The sequence below is a fragment of the Rattus norvegicus genome, chromosome 6 (genome assembly GCF_036323735.1).
Source record: "Rattus norvegicus strain BN/NHsdMcwi chromosome 6, GRCr8, whole genome shotgun sequence".
Taxonomy (NCBI): domain Eukaryota; kingdom Metazoa; phylum Chordata; class Mammalia; order Rodentia; family Muridae; genus Rattus; species Rattus norvegicus.
The window spans coordinates 8,918,873-8,940,025 of NC_086024.1; the positions used below are offsets into that span (position 1 = coordinate 8,918,873).

Here is a 21,153-nt window from a genome sequence, read left to right on the forward strand (position 1 = left end):
GGACATTAAAAACATTAGCTAAATAAGCAAATTCCAGAGATAGAAGAAAGTAGGTAGGACATTGATGAATAAAAAGTTCCTTTTCAGGAGTCCAGCACTTGAAAGTGGCAGGCAAAGTCACTGAGTGTAGAATGAATTGGGGAAAGAACATCAAAAAAGGTATATGAAAAGGAGAAGCAAATCTAGTGAGAAGATAACCGTGTGTTATTCATCAACAAGAACAACAAATCCCAATGGGAGTTTCTCACAAACTTACTTTAGAAACTGCTATTCTGTTTTTTTTTAATTATTCTTTAATCTTTTCTATAGTCCAGACCTTATCACACTCCTGTTCCACACCTCATGCCTCCTTCCCCATGCCCCATCTCGGAGGCTATCACAAATTCCCAACTCCTGCCTCACAAGAACTCCCCAGTACAGTGGGGCCTCAAGTCTCTTGAGGGTTAGGTGCGTCTTCTCTCACTGAGTCTAGACCTGACAGTCCTCTGCTCTATATGTGTTGGGGGCCTCATATCAGTTGGTGTATGCTGCTTGGCTGGTGGTTCAGTGAGAGATCTCATGGGTCCAGTCAGTTGATATTGTTGGTCTTCTTATAGGGTCTTCAACTCTTCAGCTTCTTCCAAGATTTTCCCTAATTCAACCACAGGAATCACCAGTGTCTGTCCATTGGATGGGTGTAAATATTTGTGTTTGACTCTTTCACCTTCTTGTTGGGTCTTTCAGAAGGCAGTCATCATAGGTCCTTTTTTGTGAGCATACCATAGCATCAGTAACAGTGTCAGGCCTTGGAGCCTGCCCTTGAGGTGGATCCCATTTGGCCTTGTCGCTGGACCTCCATTTCCTCATGCTTTCCCCCACTTTTATTCCCTGGCAGTTCTTTCAAACAGGAACAATTCTGGATTACAGTTTTTGACTGTGGGATAGTAACCCTAACCCTTCACATGATGCCCTCTCTTTCTACTGGAGGCAGGCTCTACAAGTTCCCTTTCCCCATTGTAGGGCATTTCATCTTTGAGGCATGAGAGTCTCTTACCTTCCAGGTATCTGGTACATTCTTTTTTTTTTTTTTTTTTCAGAGCTGGGGACCGAACCCAGCGCCTTGCGCTTGCTAGGCAAGCGCTCTACCACTGAGCTAAATCCCCAACCCCTCTCTGGTACATTCTTGAGAGTCCTCCCAACCTCTGATCTACAGAGGTTGCCTGTTTCCATTCTATCTGTTGGCCTTCAGGGCCTTATTCCTGTTCCTCCTCACAATACCTGATCACGTTCCCCTCTTCCTCCCCCTGTTCTCTTTCCCACTCAAGTCCCTCTCTCCCCTCCACCCGGTCCTGAAATTGCTTTCTTCTCCCTCTCCAGTGAGACTGAATTCCTCATGTGGGCCTTTTGACTTGTTAGCCTTGAGTTCTGTGAATTGTAGCCTTGGTATTCTGTACTTTTTGGCTAATATCCACTTATCAGTGCATACATATCATGAATGTCCTTTTGGGTCTGAGTTACCTCACTCAGGATGATATTTTCTAGTTCTATTGGCCTGAAAAAACTCATGATTTCCTCATTCTTAATAGATGAGTAGTATTTTATTGTGTAAATGAACCACATTCTCTCTATCCATTCTTTTTGTTATAGAATATCAGAATTGAGAAACTGCTATTCTTACAGAACTTTCTTCTTTTAACTTTGTGAGACATGATAGAATACACATGGACATCTGCAGAGTGCCAATATTGAAGGTGCTCTAGCAGGCATGTCACTTAGAACTCAACCACTACTATCAAGTAGCTACCCATGTGCTTTCTTCACTTTAGCTGATACTGTAATTATTATTAATGATCTGTAACCAACTAAAAAGCTCATTCTGCCTTTTGATTGCTGAAAAAGTAGGCATTCATGTGAAATCAGCCTAATTTAGTATGTTGAATTTTTTTTTAAGTAGTGGAGAGGTATTTAACACACCCTGTTGGCTTAGTTGTTCCAGAAAGCTATTTTTCCTATGTAAATCTTAGTAGCTCATAGTTGAGGCCAGAATTCTAGACTTGCTTTCATTTCCTTATCTCTAAAATTTATCTACTAGTTGCATCTAAAATTAGGCTTATCTATTAGCATATTCAATAACTGTCATTTCTCTTTTTTTTTATTAACTTGAGTACTTCTTATATACATTTCGAGTGTTATTCCCTTTCCCGGTTTCCAGGCAAACATCCCCCTCCCCCCACCCCTTCTTTATGGGTGTTCCCCTCCCCATCCTCCCCCCATTGCCGCCCTCCCCCCAACAATCTAGTTCACTGGGGGTTCATTCTTAGCGGGACCCAGGGCTTCCCCTTCCACTGGTGCTCTTACTAGGATATTCATTGCTACCTATGAGGTCAGAGTCCAGGGTCAGTCCATGTATAGTCTTTAGGTAGTGGCTTAGTCCCTGGAAGCTCTGGTTGCTTGGCATTGTTGTACATATGGGTTCTCGAGCCCCTTCAAGCTCTTCCAGATCTTTCTCGGATTCCTTCAACGGGGGTCCTATTCTCAGTTCAGTGGTTTGCTGCTGGTATTCGCCTCTGTATTTGCTGTATTCTGGCTGTGTCTCTATGGAGCGATCTACATCCGGCTCCTGTCAGCCTGCACTTCTTTGCTTCATCTATCTTGTCTAATTGGATGGCTGTAGATGTATGGGCCACATGTGGGGCAGGCTCTGAATGGGTGTTCCTTCTGTGTCTGTTTTAATCTTTGCCTCTCTATTCCCTGCCAAGGGTATTCTTGTTCCCCTTTTAAAGAAGGAGTGAAGCATTCACATTTTGATCATCCGTCTTGAGTTTCATTTGTTCTAGACATCTAGGGTAATTCAAGCATTTGAGCTAATAGCCACTTATCAATGAGTGCATACCATGTGTGTTTTTCCGTGATTGGGTTACCTCACTCAGGATGATATTTCCAGTTCCAACCATTTGCCTACGAATTTCAAACACATTGTTTTTGATAGCTGAGTAATATTCCATTGTGTAGATGTACCACATTTTCTGTATCCATTCCTCTCTTGAAGGGCATCTGGGTTCTTTCCAGCTTCTGGCTATTATAAATAAGGCTGCGATGAACATAGTGGAGCACGTGTCTTTTTTATATGTTGGGGCATCTTGTGGGTATATGCCCAAGAGAGGTATAGCTGGATCCTCAGGCAGTTCAATGTCCAATTTTCTGAGGAACCTCCAGACTGATTTCCAGAATGGTTGTACCAGTCTGCAATCCCACCAACAATGGAGGAGTGTTCCTCTTTCTCCACATCCTTGCCAGCATCTGCTGTCCCCTGAGTTTTTGATCTTAGCCATTCTCACTAGTGTGAGGTGAAATCTCAGGGTTGTTTTGATTTGCATTTCCCTTATGACTAAAGATGTTGAACATTTCTTTAGGTATTTCTCAGCCATTCAGCATTCCTCAGCTGTGAATTCTTTGTTTAGCTCTGAACCCCATTTTTTTATTTTTTATTTTTTATTAACTTGAGTATTTCTTATATACATTTCAAGTGTTATTCCCTTTCCCGGTTTCCGGGCAAACATCCCCCTCCCCCCTCCCCTTCCTTATGGGTGTCCCCCTCCCAACCCTCTCCCCATTGCCGCCCTCCCCCCATAGTCTAGTTCACTGGGGGTTCAGTCTTAGCAGGACCCAGGGCTTCCCCTTCCACTGGTGCTCTTACTAGGATATTCATTGCTACCTATGGGGTCAGAGTCCAGGGTCAGTCCATGTATAGTATTTAGGTAGTGGCTTAGTCCCTGGAAGCTCTGGTTGCTTGACATTGTTGTACTTTTGGGGTCTCGAGCCCCTTCAAGCTCTTCCAGTTCTTTCTCTGATTCCTTCAACGGGGGACCTATTCTCAGTTCAGTGGTTTGCTGCTGGCATTCGCCTCTGTATTTGCTGTATTCTGGCTGTGTCTCTCAGGAGCGATCTACATCCGGCTCCTGTCGGTCTGCACTTCTTTGCTTCATCCATCTTGTCCAATTGGGTGGCTGTATATGTATGGGCCACCTGTGGGGCAGGCTCTGCATGGGTGTTCCTTCAGTCTCTGTTTTAATCTTTGCCTCTCCCTTCCCAGCCAAGGGTATTCTTTTTCCTCATTTAAAGAAGGAGTGAAGCATTCACATTTTGATCATCCATCTTGAGTTTCGTTTTGAACCCCATTTTTAATAGGGTTATTTGTCTCCCTGCGGTCTAACTTCTTGAGTTCTTTGTATATTTTGGATATAAGGCCTCTATCTGTTGTAGGATTGGTAAAGATCTTTTCCCAATCTGTTCGTTGCCGTTTTGTCCTAACCACAGTGTCCTTTGCCTTACAGAAGCTTTGCAGTTTTATGAGATCCCATTTGTCGATTCTTGATCTTAGAGCATAAGCCATTGGTGTTTTGTTCCGAAAAATTTTCTCCAGTGTCCATGTGTTCCAGGGGTCTCCCTAGTTTTTCTTCTACTAGTTTGAGTGTATCTGGTTTGATGTGGAGGTCCTTGATCTACTTGGACTTAAGCTTTGTACAGGGTGATAAGCATGGATCGATCTGCATTCTTCTACATGTTGACCTCCAGTTGAACCAGCACCATTTGCTGAAAATGCTATCCTTTTTCCATTTGATGAAACCAAATGGTTTGGCTCCCTTGTCAAAAATCAAGTGCCCATAGGTGTGTGGGTTCATTTCTCGGTCTTCAATTCTGTTCCATTGGTCTATCTGTCTGTCTCTGTACCAATACCATGCAGTTTTTCTCACTATTGCTCTGTAATACTGCTTGAGTTCAGGGATAGTGATTCCCCCTGAAGTCCTTTTATTGTTGAGGATAGTTTTAGCTATCCTGGGTTTTTTGTTATTCCAGATGAATTTGCAAATTGTTCTGTCTAACTCTTTGAAGAATTGGATTGGTATTTTGATGGAGATTGCATTGAATCTGTAGATCACTTTTGGTAAAATGGCCATTTTTACTATATTAATCCTGCCAATCCATGAGCATGGGAGATCTTTCCATCTTCTGCGGTCTTCTTCAATTTCTTTCTTCAGAGTCTTGAAGTTCTTATTGTACAGATATTTTACTTGCTTGGTTAAAGTCACACCAAGGTACTTTATATTATTTAGGACTATTATGAAGGGTGTTGTTTCCCTAATTTCTTTTTCTGCTTGTTTCTCTTTTGTGTAGAGGAAGGCTACTGATTTATTTGAGTTAATTTTATACCCAGCCACTTTGCTGAAGTTGTTTATCAGCTTTAGTAGTTCTCTGGTGGAACTTTTGGGATCACCTAAATATACTATCATGTCATCTGCAAATAGTGATAATTTGACTTCTTCTTTTCCGATCTGTATCCCCTTGACCTCCTTTTGTTGTCTGATTGCTCTGGCTAGAACTTCAAGAACTATATTGAATAAGTAGGGAGAGAGTGGGCAGCCTTGTCTAGTCCCTGATTTTAGTGGGATTGCTTCAAGTTTCTCTCCATTTAGTTTAATGTTAGCAACTGGTTTGCTGTATATGGCTTTTACTATGTTTAGGTATGGGCCTTGAATTCCTATTCTTTCCAGGACTTTTATCATGAAGGGATGTTGAATTTTGTCAAATGCTTTCTCAGCATCTAATGAAATGATCATGTGGTTCTGTTCTTTCAGTTTGTTTATATAATGAATCACGTTGATGGTTTTCCATATATCAAACAATCCCTGCATGCCTGGGATGAAGCCTACTTGATCATGGTGGATGATTGTTTTGATGTGCTCTTGGATTCGGTTTGCCAGAATTTTATTGAGTATTTTCGCGTCAATATGCATAAGGGAAATTGGTCTGAAGTTCTCTTTCTTTGTTGGGTCTTTGTGTGGTTTAGGTATAAGAGTAATTGTGGCTTCATAGAAGGAATTCGGTAGTGCTCCATCTGTTTCAATTTTGTGGAATAGTTTGGATAGTATTGGTACGAGGTCATCTATGAAGGTCCGATAGAATTCTGCACTAAACCCGTCTGGACCTGGGCTCTTTTTGGTTGGGAGACCTTTAATGACTGCTTCTATTTCACTAGGAGTTATGGGGTTGTTTAACTGGTTTATCTGCTCCTAATTTAACTTCGTTACCTGGTATCTGCCTAAGAAATTGTCCATTTCCTGCAGATTTTCAAGTTTTGTTGAATATAGGCTTTTATAGTAAGATCTGATGATTTTTTGAATTTCCTCTGAATCTGTAGTTATGTCTCCCTTTTCATTTCTGATTTTGTTAATTTGGACACACTCTCTGTGTCCTCTCGTTAGTCTGGCTAAGGGTTTATCTATCTTGTTGATTTTCTCAAAGAACCAACTTTTGGTTCTGTTGATTCTTTCTATGGTCCTTTTTGTTTCTACTTGGTTGATTTCAGCTCTGAGTTTGATTATTTCCTGTCTTCTACTCCTCCTGGGTGTATTTGCTTCTTTTTGTTCTAGAGCTTTTAGGTGTGCTGTCAAGGTGCTGACATATGCTCTTTCCTGTTTCTTTCTGCAGGCACTCAGCGCTATGAGTTTTCCTCTGAGCACAGCTTTCATTGTGTCCCATAAGTTTGGGTATGTTGTACCTTCATTTTCATTAAATTCTAAGAAGTCTTTAATTTCTTTCTTTATTTCTTCCTTGACCAGGTTATCATTGAGTAGAGCATTGTTCAATTTCCACGTATATGTGGGCATTCTTCCCTTATTGTTATTGAAGACCAGTTTTAGGCCGTGGTGGTGTGATAGCATGCATGGGATTATTTCTATCTTTCTGTACCTGTTGAGGCCTGTTTTTTAACCAATTATATGGTCAATTTTGGAGAAAGTGCTATGAGGAGCTGAGAAGAAGGTATATCCTTTTGCTTTAGGATAGAATGTTCTATAAATATCTGTTAAGTCCATTTGGCTCATGACTTCTCTTAGTCTGTCTACGTCTCTGTTTAATTTCTGTTTCCATGATCTGTCCATTGATGAGAGTGGGGTGTTGAAATCTCCTATTATTATTTTTTGTGAGGTGCAATGTATGTTTTGAGCTTTAGTAAGGTCTCTTAACTACAAAACTCTTATTCACTTACTTTTTAACTGGATATATTTCTTTATTTACATTTCAAATGTTATTCCTTTTCCCAGTTTCTTGTCCGTAAGCCCCTATCCCCTTCCCCATAAGGGTGTTCCCCCTATCCACCCCTCTTACAACCCCCTGACATTCCCCTGCACTGGGGGTCCAACCTTGGCAAGACCAAGGGCTTCCCCTTCCACTGGTGTCCCAAGAAGGCTATTCTCTGCTACATATGCGGTTGGAGCCCTGGGTCAGTCCATGTATTTACAGTCTTTGGGTAGTGGTTTAGTCCCTGGAAGCTCTAGTTGGTTGGCATTGTTGTTCGTATGGGGTTGCAAGCCCCTTCAGTTCTTTCAGTCCTTCCTCTAATTCCTTGAACTGGGGTCCCAATCTCACTTCAGTGGTTTGCTGCTAAGGTTTGCCTCTGTATTCGACACACTCTGGCTGTGTCTCTCAGAAGAGATCTATATCCGGTTCCTGTCAGCATGCACTTCTTAGCTTCATCAATCTTATCTAGCTTTGGTGGCTGCATATATATGGGCCACTGCGGGGTAGGCTCTGAATGGCCATTCCTTCAGTCTCTGCTCTAAACTTTTCCTCCATATGCCCTTCTATGGATATTTTTGTTCCCCCTTTTAAGGAGTGGAAGTATTCTGCATTTTGGTCATCCTTCTGCTTGAGCTTCATGTGGTCTGGGGATTGCATCTTGGGTAATTCAAACTTTGGACTAATATCCACTTTTCTGTGATTGGTAACCTCACTCGGGATGATATTTTCTAGAAATGTTTGACTTCAATGTTACTACGGTTATGAACAGTATTAAAGGAAGTTTTCAGTTAAACAACAAGCATTTTAATTACATAATCATAGAAAAATATATTAAAAGAATTCATTATCAACCTGAAACTTAATCAAAATATTATATAATTTCATCTAAGAACTAGGTTGATTCATTTTCAAAAGTGGCTTTATGGCTGGTGAGATGACTTCATGGATCAAGATGCTCCTACCAAGTCTGATGACCTTAATTCCATCCCAAGAATCCATACTGTGGAAAGAGCATGCTGAGGGCTCGACACTATCCTCTGATTTCTATAGGCATGCTATAGCAAGTGTCCACCTCCCACTTGCCTAGTGCCTGGTATATAAATAAAAACATAATGTAAAAATGGCTTCATCCTCTCATCACAGACACAGAAATGTCCCTTCAGAACAATGGATCTTACTAAGATTTTTTTAAACTGTGTCCTGACTTAGGTGAAAGGGCATTTAATGTACAATAACTGATATTTACCCTCATCCATCTTGACATTCATGGGTCTCAAAGCTTTCACTTTGCTAATTGAGAAAGTACGTGTTTACGCTGATTTCCTAATGTTAAAGCACAAGCTATGATTGCAGCAATAAGCACAGCTTCTCCTGCTGCCTTCATTACTCAGTCAAAAAATCCTACTACTTCGTTTTATTTTTAGTGTAGAGTAAGTTTCCAAGTTAGCATGCCCATTAATACTAAGTAAAAGGGCTGAAATGAAAATCTGTTACAGGTTAATGTCAGAGTCACCATTGGTAGATTCTCTAAGGTGGTTTGGCAGAACTGAATCCTGCTTCTGACCTTCTCTAGTGCTAGATTGTTTGGACAAATGTGAAATTGCCTCAAATTTAGATCTAAAACAATTACTGTGTATATTTTTTCACATAAAAATGATATCATAATGAAAATTCCTTGCCAATAAGTAAATGAAACAAACTATTTGTCTTAGTTACAGTTTTTATTATTGTGATTAAACGCCATGGTTAAATCAACTTGGGTTCCTTTCCATTTTATGCGTCCAGGTTACATTCTAACCTTGTAGGAAGTCCAGGTAGGAATTCCAGGTAAGAACCTGGAATTGAAAAGAGGCCATAGAGAAGTTCTGCTAACTGGCTTGCTGCCCATGGTTTACTAAGCCTGATTTCTTATACAACCCAGAGCCATCTGCTTTGGGTGGCACTATCCCCATAAGAGCAGGCTACACATCAATCATCCATCAGTAGATACCCCACAAGTTTGTTTGCAGGTTAATCTAAGAGCACCGATTTCTCAGTTGTGGTTCCTCTTTTTCAACGGACTCTAGCTCATATTGAGTTAATAAAAACAAAAACAAACAGAAACCAAAACTAATCAATAAAAAATATAAATAATACCATATTGGTCCTTAAAAACAGCATTATAAAATTGCAAATTTGAATGTTACATTCCTACATTTTTATGGGAAATTCTTAGAAAAATGTTTACTACTGAGCTGTAGGCATTAGATCATTTACATTGAGACAAAAATTCAAAGAGGTAAGGGCAAGCCAGCATTTTATTGCTGCTCACACTTGAGTGCTCTAGTTTCTTATCTCTACTGTGTTGGTTAATGTCTCAGCTTCACTTTTGCCATTGGTAAAATGAGAAAACAACTCTCAGACCAGTAAGGTTGATGCAAGGACCGATTAATACAGTACTCAAAACAATAAATAAGCATATAACTGACAATTATCTTGGCAATGGTTATTACTCTCTATTATAAAGTATAGTACTTTTATCCTCACTTTTTCTGTGAGGAAACTCATGCTCATAGGTTTAAAAATATCAAAATAAAAACCCAAAAGTGTATTTTTTTGCTTTAGAGTAAATTAATGTTTATCACTAAATTATACTGTGATTTTTCTTTTATTTTAAGTAGGCCTTGACAGTTTCTCTTCCACATATTCACCAGAGAGCAAAAACAATAAACTTGTGTTCTATGTTGCATTCATTAGACACAGAAGATGTTTATGTATTAATTTGTTATTGTGGTACTGAGGGAGGTGTTACATACAGAGCTCAGTGCATGTTTGGTAAATTCTCTACCATTGACTACATCATGGGCCATTTAAAATTTTATCTTTATTCAGAGTCTTGTGAAGTTGTCCATGATGGAATGAAGCCTGTGAACACTTCTTCCTTTGTCTTTCCAATGACTTTAATTACATGTATGCACCACTATGTGTAGTCACAACTGCAAATTTATCTACTTATTATGTTTGTTTGTTTGTCTGTTTTTGAGACAGGATTTCACTATTTCATCCTGCTGTCTAGTCACTCACAATGTAGACCAAGCTGGTCTTTAATCCACAGATCCACAGAGATGTCTCCTGAGAGTTGGAATTAAAGGTGTGACAGTCTAACAGGGAGCACTTTATATCTCATAATTTCAATTGGGATGCATTGTTATACAGCTTCATCATTTAATTTATTACAGTTTGGGCATACTCATTAAATACCAAAAACTTTTGTTTTTAAATTTATACATAAATGCTAATTGTTTTGAAAATATTTTTCCATCAGAAAACCACAGAAGACAGATGGAGGAAAAGCATGACTTGGTAGAAATAATGTTATATCTAAGATAAAACCAAAGTCTTCATACCCAAATGGTCTGTAATGCTTTGTCTTCAGAAGGTTGAGTAGGAGGATTATGGGATTCAGTGTCATTCTGGGCAATGGAGTAAGACCCTGAGTCACAGTCAAAAGTATATGGAAGTTGTGGTAAACTGCTTGCCTGGCACCTATATGGCCCTTGGTTCTGACCCTGTTACAGTGAAAACAATAACTGAACTCTCCAAGCTTGGATAATTAAAGTGAACTAGACAAAGCAGTTATACAGACCATAGATATTTTGGGGGACAAAAAATATTCCTGAAGATTGCAGGTGAAATGCAGAGAGATGTATTTTAAACATCAGTGTACTCCTTAGATCTGTTATTGAGTCTAAATTTTCACTGAAGAATGTCCACAGATTTAAGACTTTCTGAATTGAACTTTTGGATGCATAGTGTCAATTCCACTTCTGGTTCATCCCCTTTCTGCTGAGCTGTTTGAGTCATTTGCTCCCAAGAGACTTTCAGTAAACAGCAGCATGACAGGAAAAGGCCTGTGTCAAGCTGGCTGCATTGTACTCCTTGCCTGCTGCTTATAAGTAATTCAAGTAACTGACTTTTCTGACACTTAGCTATACTTTTAATATTTCACTTGCGACCTAAGTATACATGAAGACTTAAGCAATTCCAACGAAATACCTGGCTTTCAGAGTGCTAGTCACTGAGTCAGAATAGACTTGGGTTGGAGTCACTCATCAAAAGCAATGGCTTAACACATAATTCAGTCTTTTTTTAAACTAATTTACTCACTCTGTGTTTGTATTAAGTGGAGACTATGATTATACCCATTTTATAGATTAAATGACTAGGGTATAGGATAGCTAAATGTCATGTCAAGGTACAGCTAGAAAATGTCAAAAATGAAACTCACAACCAGCTAATCTGATTCTATTTTTTACATATGTCCTCACTAGATGAAATTGCTTTTCTGAGGGCATTAAAATATGCATGAGCCTGGGCTTTCCACATTTAGGTTACTTAGACATTTGAACAAAAGTAGCAGAAGTATAAACATGCTAATCTTCGGGAGAGAGTTCTGATTTTTCTGGATGGAAAAAAAAATCTTGGATTTAGAAATCTCAAGACTCCTGCATTTGCCTAGCCTTACATTCTTGCTTTAAAGGGCCTAAAGGCAGAAAATACTCTTACCTCAGCATTTGAGGCTGAAGCTATCAAGTCTGTAATACTGAAATAAAAACATCTGGTATTTCTACTCTAAAACTAACCTGTAGTGGAAATATAACGGGGATAGAAGTAAATGTCCAAAGGACCCAACACGTAATTTAAAGCCACAAATTCCAGACTTCTATCCACTTTGTCTGCAAGCTCTCTTAGAGTTAACTCCTTCCTCACCAGACAAGGAAATCAGCATGCCCGATTACCCAGTAAGAGAGCCTCACACCGCACTGTACTTTTTCCAGGAGGCTAAAGGAAGGGAGAGATGTGGGGAAGAGTTAAATAGGTAGAGAACTTGGTTCAGCTCAGGATGTCCTCAGCGGAAGCAGAGAACGGAAGGCTAGAGGATAGAGAAACTGCCAGGAAAGCATCTTAACAGATGTGTGAGTCTGCTCCTCAGTTTGGTGCAATAGGCTGGTGGGTCTCTAAAGTCTTTTATCACAGTGTAGGCAGATGGCTCAGGCCCGGGTTACAGCAAGGGGTGGAGCAGGAACACTGAGTATTGTAGAAAGCCAGTGCGGGTGTTGAGTCCTGCCTGCCCCTGCATTCTTCAAAGAGCCTCTAGCTTTGCAAAGGTTCAGAACAGGAAACCCAGGTGCACATACATAGCCAGAGTTCCTCCAAGTCACCATCCCCTCGGTTTGTGCTCCTTCCCTTTAGCTGTGGGATCCTTTTCTGGCATCTTCTCAGGTACCCCCGCCCAATCACGGCAAAATCCCGGAGAAGTGGAATCTCCACAAGATTTTCGTGGGTCTATTACAGGGGCCTGGGCATGCTCAGTAGGCTACATGACTCTGGTGTTTCTCTGTCTCTCTCTCTCTCTCTCTCTCTCTCTCTCTCTCTCTCTCTCTCTCTCTCTCTCTAAGGGAAGGTGGCGAGTGACTAGTTAGAAGTGCTTGTGGCAAGTCTCCGCCCAAGATTCCCCCCGCAAGGGGAAGATGCCAAGGTAGAGGCACCTTGCTTCTCAGCATCTGAACTTGGAAGGGGCTGCAGCTGCCAGCTGAGGCCACCCTTTCCTTAGCCAGAGGACCGGCCAGCCGCTCTCCATGGTACTGCGGAGAGCTCAGCTCCGCCCTTCTCTTTCAGAAGGACAGCACCCGGCGTCACGTAACCCAGCCTTCTCGGGCTTCACCACCGCCTCTTCCTTCCCCTTTTCCCTCTCCTCCTCCTGCTCCCCCTGCTGCTCCCCTCCTTTCCATGTTCTTCCCTTCCGCACTCTTGGAGATAGACGCTCAAGCCTGACGCCTCGGAAAAAGGCAGCAGCAGTCGCCTTATCCTTAGACCTCAAGAAATTCGCTTTGACCATACATGTTTCTGGGTCTGGCTCGAGCTGAGGGGAATAACCAGGCAGGTAAAGGAGCTCAGTTCGGGGGAGGGGAGGAGGGGGGATGGGGCGAGGCAAGCTGGAGAAGGGTATCTTTCCCTGTTGTAACTGGGCCAGGATCTGCCACAATTACCGAGGGAAGGGTGGGTGGTGGGAGGGTGGTGGAGTGGAGATCTTGGTTGTTTTGCTTGTAGCCTTTCAAATGGCAAGATGAGATGGTGAAACTAGGTAGTAACTTAAAGGCTAAATGCAATGATTTAACATCCAAAGAACGAAAAGGGAAAGGCAGTTAGAAAACAAAACAATAAAATGAAATATGTCTACATCTCTTTCTTTCTCTTCCTTTCCCATCAGACCTGACTGTGTCCACCCTTAATTTGTGCAGTAGACTTCAGGCTCGAAGAAACTGCACTGGTGTTAGAGATGGTGCTTAGAGACTGGGCGGGAAAGCCAGGGAGGATTTTGGGTGTGCACTGGTATTGAAATACTTTGCAAAAGGCAGAGGCAAAAAAAATATGTAAAATTTCTCTCATAGATTTCAGAGTCTTTATGGAGATATATATTGAAAGGTGTCTTGGTAAGGGGTGTGTGTATGTGTGTGTGTGTGTGTGTGTGTGTGTGTGTGTGTGTGTGTGTGTGTTACTGAAAACATGATAAAATAAATGCAACTGCAGCTGATCAGCATACCGTATTGATCCGTCCAGTGACTTGGGAAGGAATTTTGTTCTAGAAACAGAAGAGAAGATTAATGAGGCTGTTCGGCAGCTTTTGAATTAGAGCGCTCCTGTTTTGGCTGCAGTATGGTTGTTTTTCAGATCCCTTTATTTCATCCTCTAATTTGTGAACTTACCAGGTCTTTCTGGGTACCTAGAGAGAATCCTTTTTCTCCATATAGATATAGATACTGTCTTTCACACAATGAGCATCCTCTAGGAACTGGGAGAGCCAGTTGACCTCTCTCGTGATGAGAATATATATATATTCTTGGTTTTGTCCTCCTTCCTCCATTCTTTATAAAATGGTCAAGGTGTGCGTTAGAGGAGGAGGGCACAAGAGAGTAGGCAAAAAGGTTTTATGATATATGTAAAATTAATTCAATAAGCACCAATAGTCATCTAGCCAGCCCTTCTCTCTATCTCTCTGTCTGTTCACATACACACACACACACACACACACACACACACACACACACAGAGAGAGAGAGAGAGAGAGAGAGAGAGAGAGAGAGAGAGAGAGAGAGAGAATGAGAGAGAGATACACGGATCCACAGACAGAGACCGAGACAGACATTTTCAGATATACAAGCAGAGAATGGCTCCAAAGCACTACTGTTTTGATAGACCAGACCTATTTTGCTAAATACTGAACATTTCATATTTTTCATGCTCCTTAAATGTGAAAGTATACTCAATAATATGTGATTATTGATCATTTTTAAAAGCACCTTTCTTGGGTTTGGCACAGGATAAGGGAAGATATAACTTGTAATAGCTGATGGTGAACAATGTGTCAGCCATAACAAATAGGCAACTGGGATTTTTATTACCATTTGATAAGGAACAGTGTATGAGTTATGTCTGTGAGGTATATGTGATATGTCTGAGGTGTGTGTGTGTGTGTGTGTGTGTGTGTGTGTGTGTGTGTGTGTGTTGTATTGCTACTATGGTATTTAAAGACGAGAACCAGCCATCAATTTCATCTGAGGAAGAACTTGAATTGGGATCCCCTAGCTTGATAGCTCTCAGCTGACACCTGTAGGGATTGCTCTGAAGAGAAATGGTTTCAGCTCCTTCTACGGAGGAGCAGCCACAATGCAGTGCCATAAATTACTGCTACTTTCAGCTTGTAGTGGGAAAAAAGTGTTAATTGGCTAGTGAGCTCTGTATCCAAGCTATAAATTTGGAGAGAGAGAGAGAGAGAGAGAGAGAGAGAGAGAGAGAGAGAGAGAGAGAGAGAAGGAGGGAGGCTGAGACATGGTAGGGTGACGTGTTTGCTTGGAATGACTAAATAAATATTTTAATTTTTCCACAAATTGTGAGTTATTTGGTTTTAAAAATTCAAGCCCCTCTTTGAAGATTTATAGTTTCTGTGCCTTTTCAAAGGTCTGTCAGATTAGAGTTGAGTAACAGGGAGTGATTTAGTGGCAGAGTGAGTGATTCAAAGGTATGGCTTTAAATTCTAGCATCCTGGAGCCATAACAGTCGAGGTGACATCCATGCCAACTGTTGTGACCACACAATTTCTAATGGGTGACACCTAGATAAGGACTTGGGGAGGAATCTGATCACTGTACTGTTAGGCAGAAGATTCAATGCTCATTTCTGAAAGGACTCATGTTATGGCAGTAAGGATATAAATACTAAAATTTATCTCCAGTTAGATGTTTTTGTATATTAACAGATTGTATATTTGATTAAAAAGGAGGAATATATTTTCTTGAAAATTTAAAGAGAATCTCAAGAAGCCACTATATTCTTGTCTGGGAGACAAGTAAAGAAGTAGGAATTGCTGTACACATATATGATAGTATCCTCCTGCTGAAAGTTGATGTATTTTGCCTGTTATAAAATTTCCTATGAACTGAGGTTTGAATAAGTTGTATTATCTGTACATGTAACTAACATACAGTGTAAGTAAAAAAACTTTTAAAAATGTTTTGCCCTCATACATTTAAGAAATTAAAATTTTCTTGGACAATTGGGAAGATCATGGTCAAAATGTTCTTAAAATTCTGGTCCCTAATGAACAAATATGGTAAAATTAAGATTGTAATAGCTTGCTGTATGAGTGTGACAATAAATACTTGGAAATATGAAGCTTTAATGTGGGACAATGCCCCGCATGCACACGTCCATGCGCGCACGCGCACGCGTGCACACTCACACACACACACAAACAAACTTACACCCCTATCAGTATCCATCAAAGATGAATTTTTTGATCTGATAAAACCCCTGGTTATATACCTGTTTTCCTAGCAATGATTATTTGTATGATGCTGTAATTGACTACAGGCCTTCATTTTTATTTTAATTTTCCACAGATTTCTGGGTTCATATAAAACAACAAAATACAATCAAAATGCATCACCAACATACACCCAATTGACATGCTGGAATCTTAGGGTGGTCTTGCAGAGACAAAGACAAGAGAAGAGCTGTTGGGATTGATTTCACCATCTAACAGCTTCTGGCTGTCTCACACCAGGGTTTGAGACCTACCGACAGGACTCGTAGGGCATACACAGGAAATTTGGCCTTGGCATCAGTGGTGCTGGAAGCCTGTGATATGACAGTAGGCCTCTGAAGCTATTCTGGTGTATCACTCTGCCCCTTCTCCTTCTGTGTTTGGAGCCAACATCTGGAGGAGCCTCGAGGCCTGCCAAGCAGCCGAAGGTCCTGGCTTAGTTCTGGCTTCGTGTTCTTCTCTGAGAAAAGTGTGTTCTTTCTGATTCTGCTCTCCTATTGCTGGCACCACGCCGGTGGTAGTTGAAGGTGTTGGTTCTGCAAGAGTGAAGTACCTGATGGTGCCACAGATGCCCTTACTTAACATCATCGTTTGTAAATGAATCAGTGATCTCTCTTGAGCCTCGGTGGCCTTCTTTTTCAGAACGTTGCCTCCAAAGTGTATCCTCCCTTTGGCCTGGAAGTTCTGTGGCTATCCCATACTACTGGGGTCTCTGCTTTCCAGTTGGAAGGGGACTACTGGGAGAGAGGAAGGGGCTGCTGGAAGCGAAGAAGAAGGAAAAAAGAGCTGAAGGAGGGTGCGCCCCTCCCACTGCCGCCTCCCCCATCCCTCCCACTCCTCTGGGGACCCCCATTCTCCGTGACGTTGTCCAGGACCACTTCGACCCTGTCGCCCCCAGCTCCCCCCCGCCGCACCCCAGCCCCGAGCATGGGGACGGCGCTGGTCCAGCATGGGGGCTGCTGTCTCCTCTGCCTGTCGCTGCTGCTGTTGGGCTGCTGGGCAGAGCTGGGCAGTGGGCTGGAGTTCCCAGGCGCTGAGGGCCAGTGGACGCGCTTCCCCAAGTGGAACGCGTGCTGCGAGAGTGAGATGAGCTTCCAGCTGAAGACACGCAGCGCCCGCGGCCTCGTGCTCTACTTCGACGACGAGGGCTTCTGCGACTTCCTCGAGCTCATCCTGACACGCGGCGGCCGCTTGCAGCTCAGCTTCTCCATCTTCTGCGCCGAGCCCGCCACGCTGTTGGCCGACACGCCAGTCAACGACGGCGCCTGGCACAGCGTGCGCATCCGCCGCCAGTTCCGCAACACCACTCTCTACATCGACCGCGCTGAGGCCAAGTGGGTGGAGGTCAAGTCCAAGCGCAGGGACATGACGGTGTTCAGTGGGCTGTTCGTGGGCGGCCTGCCGCCTGAACTGCGAGCCGCTGCGCTCAAGCTCACCCTGGCCTCGGTGCGTGAGCGGGAGCCCTTCAAGGGCTGGATCCGTGATGTCAGGGTCAACTCGTCCCAGGCGCTGCCGGTGGACGGCAGCGAGGTCAAGCTGGACGAAGAGCCGCCCAATAGCGGGGGCGGGAGCCCGTGCGAGGCGGGCGATGAGGGCGACGGCGGCGTGTGCCTCAACGGGGGCGTGTGCTCCGTGGTCGACGACCAGGCCGTGTGTGACTGCTCGAGGACCGGTTTCCGTGGCAAAGACTGCAGCCAAGGTAAGGCCTGCCGGACCCCGCAGAGCCTCGGCCTGGGCTGGGCGGGAGGCCAGTGCATGGGGCCTTCCTCCTCCGGAAGCCTCTGGGTGAAGGCTTGTCCCTCTGTGCCATGCTGCCTCCCTCTGCAGCATGGCATTTAACAGACACACTGACCACACCTCCAAGGGACCTCCGTCCAGGGGATCAAGAGAATGGTCTCCCTAAAGCCCGCAGCCCAAGGTTGTCAAGTCCTTGAAGTCCTATGGCCATTGCCCACCTAAATGGCCCTCTACTGCCCTGTACCACCCGTAGCTGTAGTACCCAGACATGGCCTGTAAGGTTATTGACAACCGTCTAGGGGACTGAACATGGGTTTGATGAGCAGACTAAATGGAGGGTAAGCAGGCCTGGGCGCAGTAGAGCTGTCCACATGGTTACTGCTCAAAGTAAACTTGATAGGCCATAGGACCTGGGTGCGTTTGCAGATCCAAGACCTCCTCCTGGTGGAAGAGAGATTTTTTTTTTCATGAATAGGAGAACCTTAGAAAATATTGGTTTCCATGGTTCTGTCCGAATCCCAAAGTTGCCATATTTAAGAAGAATTTTCTGATGTCTTTGGTTTCTTCAATTGTGAGATAGATAGTTGAGCTAACGTTGAGGAATGTTAGAGTTGAGATAACATATTCCTTGATTAACAAATGCTTGGTAAAAAAAAAAAATAGAGCAGTTTGGGTGTCACTGCATCAGGATCATTGTCCAGGCTATTGACCAGGATGCATGTGAGCCATGGTAAGAGATTTTCCAAAGATAGTCAGCTGATGACATTTATCTGAGTAGCAGAAGTCGAATTGTTTCTGTGGTCCTTTAGGGCTTAAAATAAACAAAACACATCTAAGTATTATCTTTACCTCTTTACATCTAAAATTCTAATTTCTATATGTGTCTTCCATGTTATTTATTTATGTATTTATTTATTTACTTACTTATTGTGACAGTGACCAAGGAAAATATTCTTGTATGACTATAGGAAAACCTCTAAACAGAAAGTGGCTGAATGGTATTCATAGGATGAAACATGAATGTGTTAGAGGCTAAGCACGATGGGCAGTTTGGTATATTCAGTTCACTCCATTAGGTTAAATCAAGGCATTGCATTATAGTTGTAGTGGGGACAAAGGTAAATTATTATATCTGATTTAAAAAGACAGGCACAAAAAGCTCTGTGTGGCTGTGTTTTATTGTGTGATGTCTGGTACTTTGGATTTTTTGTTAGTTTGTTTTCTGGTTTTGGTTTTTTTCTTACTTTTTTTTTTTTACTTTGACTGATACTGCTAAGAGAAGCAAGTCTTTGTAATTCTTACTAGACTTGACAGCTCTCTCTTTGGCCTTAAAAGAAAGGAAGACATGATGAAATTTGTAACTGCTTAAACAGCAAAGAGACTTAGTTAGGAAGCCAAAAAAAAAAAAAAAAAGTCATTCACGAGTGGCCTGTAGCTTCGTTCAAGAATTATTAACTATGCTTTTTTTTATATGGGTTTGTGTTAGGTACTTTGCTATAAGGAGCTAGAGATGATTGGACCCCACATCCCATACTGCACTTTCAGCTCTGCTGGTGAATTTCCATGAATATAAGATCAGATTTCACGTTTTAAAAAGATGACACACAACAATCCTTTTCCTCTACCAAATCTAGCTGACTTGTAAATCATGACTGTGAGAGCGATTTGAGATCATGTCAGTGGTACAACTCGAAGCTGCATACATTTGTACTGATCAATAGAGAATAACAAATATAATTTTTATAGAAAAATACTTCTCTAGGCATCCCAATGCCACTTTAAATGATAAAGAAGGCAACATAATGAAATATAACTTCCTTTCTTAAATTAAGAAACAAACATGACACAATGACAGCTTGTACTGTGTGGGAGAGTGTTTTAAATGAATTTTAAAAATATTTCTATGCATTTTAATGTTGGGATTCAAGGATCATGCATAATCAGGAACAGTTAAGACTGAAGAAAGCCCGAAAAAAGTAATGTTAAAAAGAAACAGAATTAGATGTTTCCAAAATACATTTTGTTTTGGCAAAGGCATAGTTCTTTCTGTAAGGTGCATGATTTGAAATTAACAGGAGGAGACTATTGGGGCATCATAGTATCTGATGGCTAAGAAAACTCATCCCAAGAAAGTCAGTCCATCAGCATTGTTCTGAACATTCATTCACATTGAGAATTTAAGCTGAAAGAGAATACAAAGATTCCTCATGGCAGGAAAACAAAAGGCTGAATTCTTTTCATTATTAGAGAAGTGGGAGATGGAATGATTATGGCATAGTCTGTCTTCCCAGAAGCAATTGCTTTTCTTTGCTTATTTTCTGTTTCATGTGTGTCAAGTGACTATTGAATAATTAATTGGAGTGGATGCCTCTCCCAACACTGATCATGCTGGACAACTGGGGGAGATGGTTACTATTCAGATGAAGTGTAAACAAAGCTCTGTCTCCATTCAGTATTTACATTGATTACTACATTCTTTATAAACCCGAATTAAAAACAAAATAAATAAATATTCATTACAGAACATGTTCAGGAAAGATTATAGCTAAGTAAATATTAAACACAAAGTTAATGCACCCTACAATTCCTTTTATACTTAGTTTAGGAAGCTCATTATTATTGTAGTGGCCTTCTATTTGAAACAATTAAGAACTAAAACTATGGTAACAATTTCTAGTAATAACAATCTGGTTTTATCCTTGCCATCTACAATGTCTGTGATAATCTGTACCTATATGAGTTTCCAGAATATTTTTGTTGAATGAGTTCTGTTTTATTCTTGCTGTATTTACTTAGGTCTAATAAGATTTGTTGATTTATCTACATATTTATGTACTATTGGAGAGAAAACACTAGAAAAGTTGTGCTTCATGATCAAGTTAGTGACAGAGCCTAGATCAGATCATAATCACCTTATTTCCAAATCATGTCTCTTCTCATATACTAAGTTTTTCTTCTTTCAGATTTACTGTGTGTGTGTGTGTGTGTGTGTGTGTGTGTGTGTGTGTGTGTGTGTGTGGTGGAAGGAGAGTAAAGATGTTTTTCAAAGAAAAAAATACATATAAAATGGTCCTAGACACTGGTATTTTATACACCATTAATGTTTTTGACTCTGAACATTAGTCTCAGAGCACAACTACTTAACAATGTCATCCTTCTTGAATGATGGATGCTCATGGGGCACATAGCTTTTTCTTTGGATTATACTCCTGTAAGTGCGCCAGTGCCATTATTAGTTAATAAGTTTCTACTTAAGGGTGGTGGTAGATTCCTAGCAGCTTCGAAAACTTAGAGAACTTCATTACCATCAAGCTTAAAATTATGAATAAAATGGCAATCAATACAACATTAAACTATACTTGTGATCCCCAGATCTAAGTAAGTTCTAGAGTTTTTAGGATCACATGTTAAAATTTCAAACTAGATTGTGATGCCATTTTCTCTGTTTCTTACTTAAATTACTAAAAGGGCAGATTATTGCTTAATATTATTGG

The 21,153-nt window shown here is 41.5% G+C and overlaps 1 protein-coding gene across 44 annotated transcripts in view; it reads left to right on the forward strand.

Moving 5' to 3' along the window:
* The first annotated feature begins 12,487 nt into the window (after positions 1-12,487).
* Nrxn1 (neurexin 1) overlaps positions 12,488-21,153 on the forward strand; it is a 1,146,022-nt gene continuing 1,137,356 nt past the window's right edge. For 43 of the 44 annotated variants that reach the window (XM_063262405.1, XM_063262407.1, XM_063262423.1 and 40 more), the window contains exons 1-2: positions 12,488-12,982; positions 15,999-17,621. In XM_063262405.1, the coding sequence (XP_063118475.1) occupies positions 16,850-17,621 (772 nt within the window). In that variant the 5' untranslated portion in view covers positions 12,488-12,982; positions 15,999-16,849. Of the gene's footprint in view, positions 12,983-15,995; positions 17,622-21,153 lie in introns of those variants that run through there. The other variant, NM_021767.3, reaches the window with a different exon arrangement.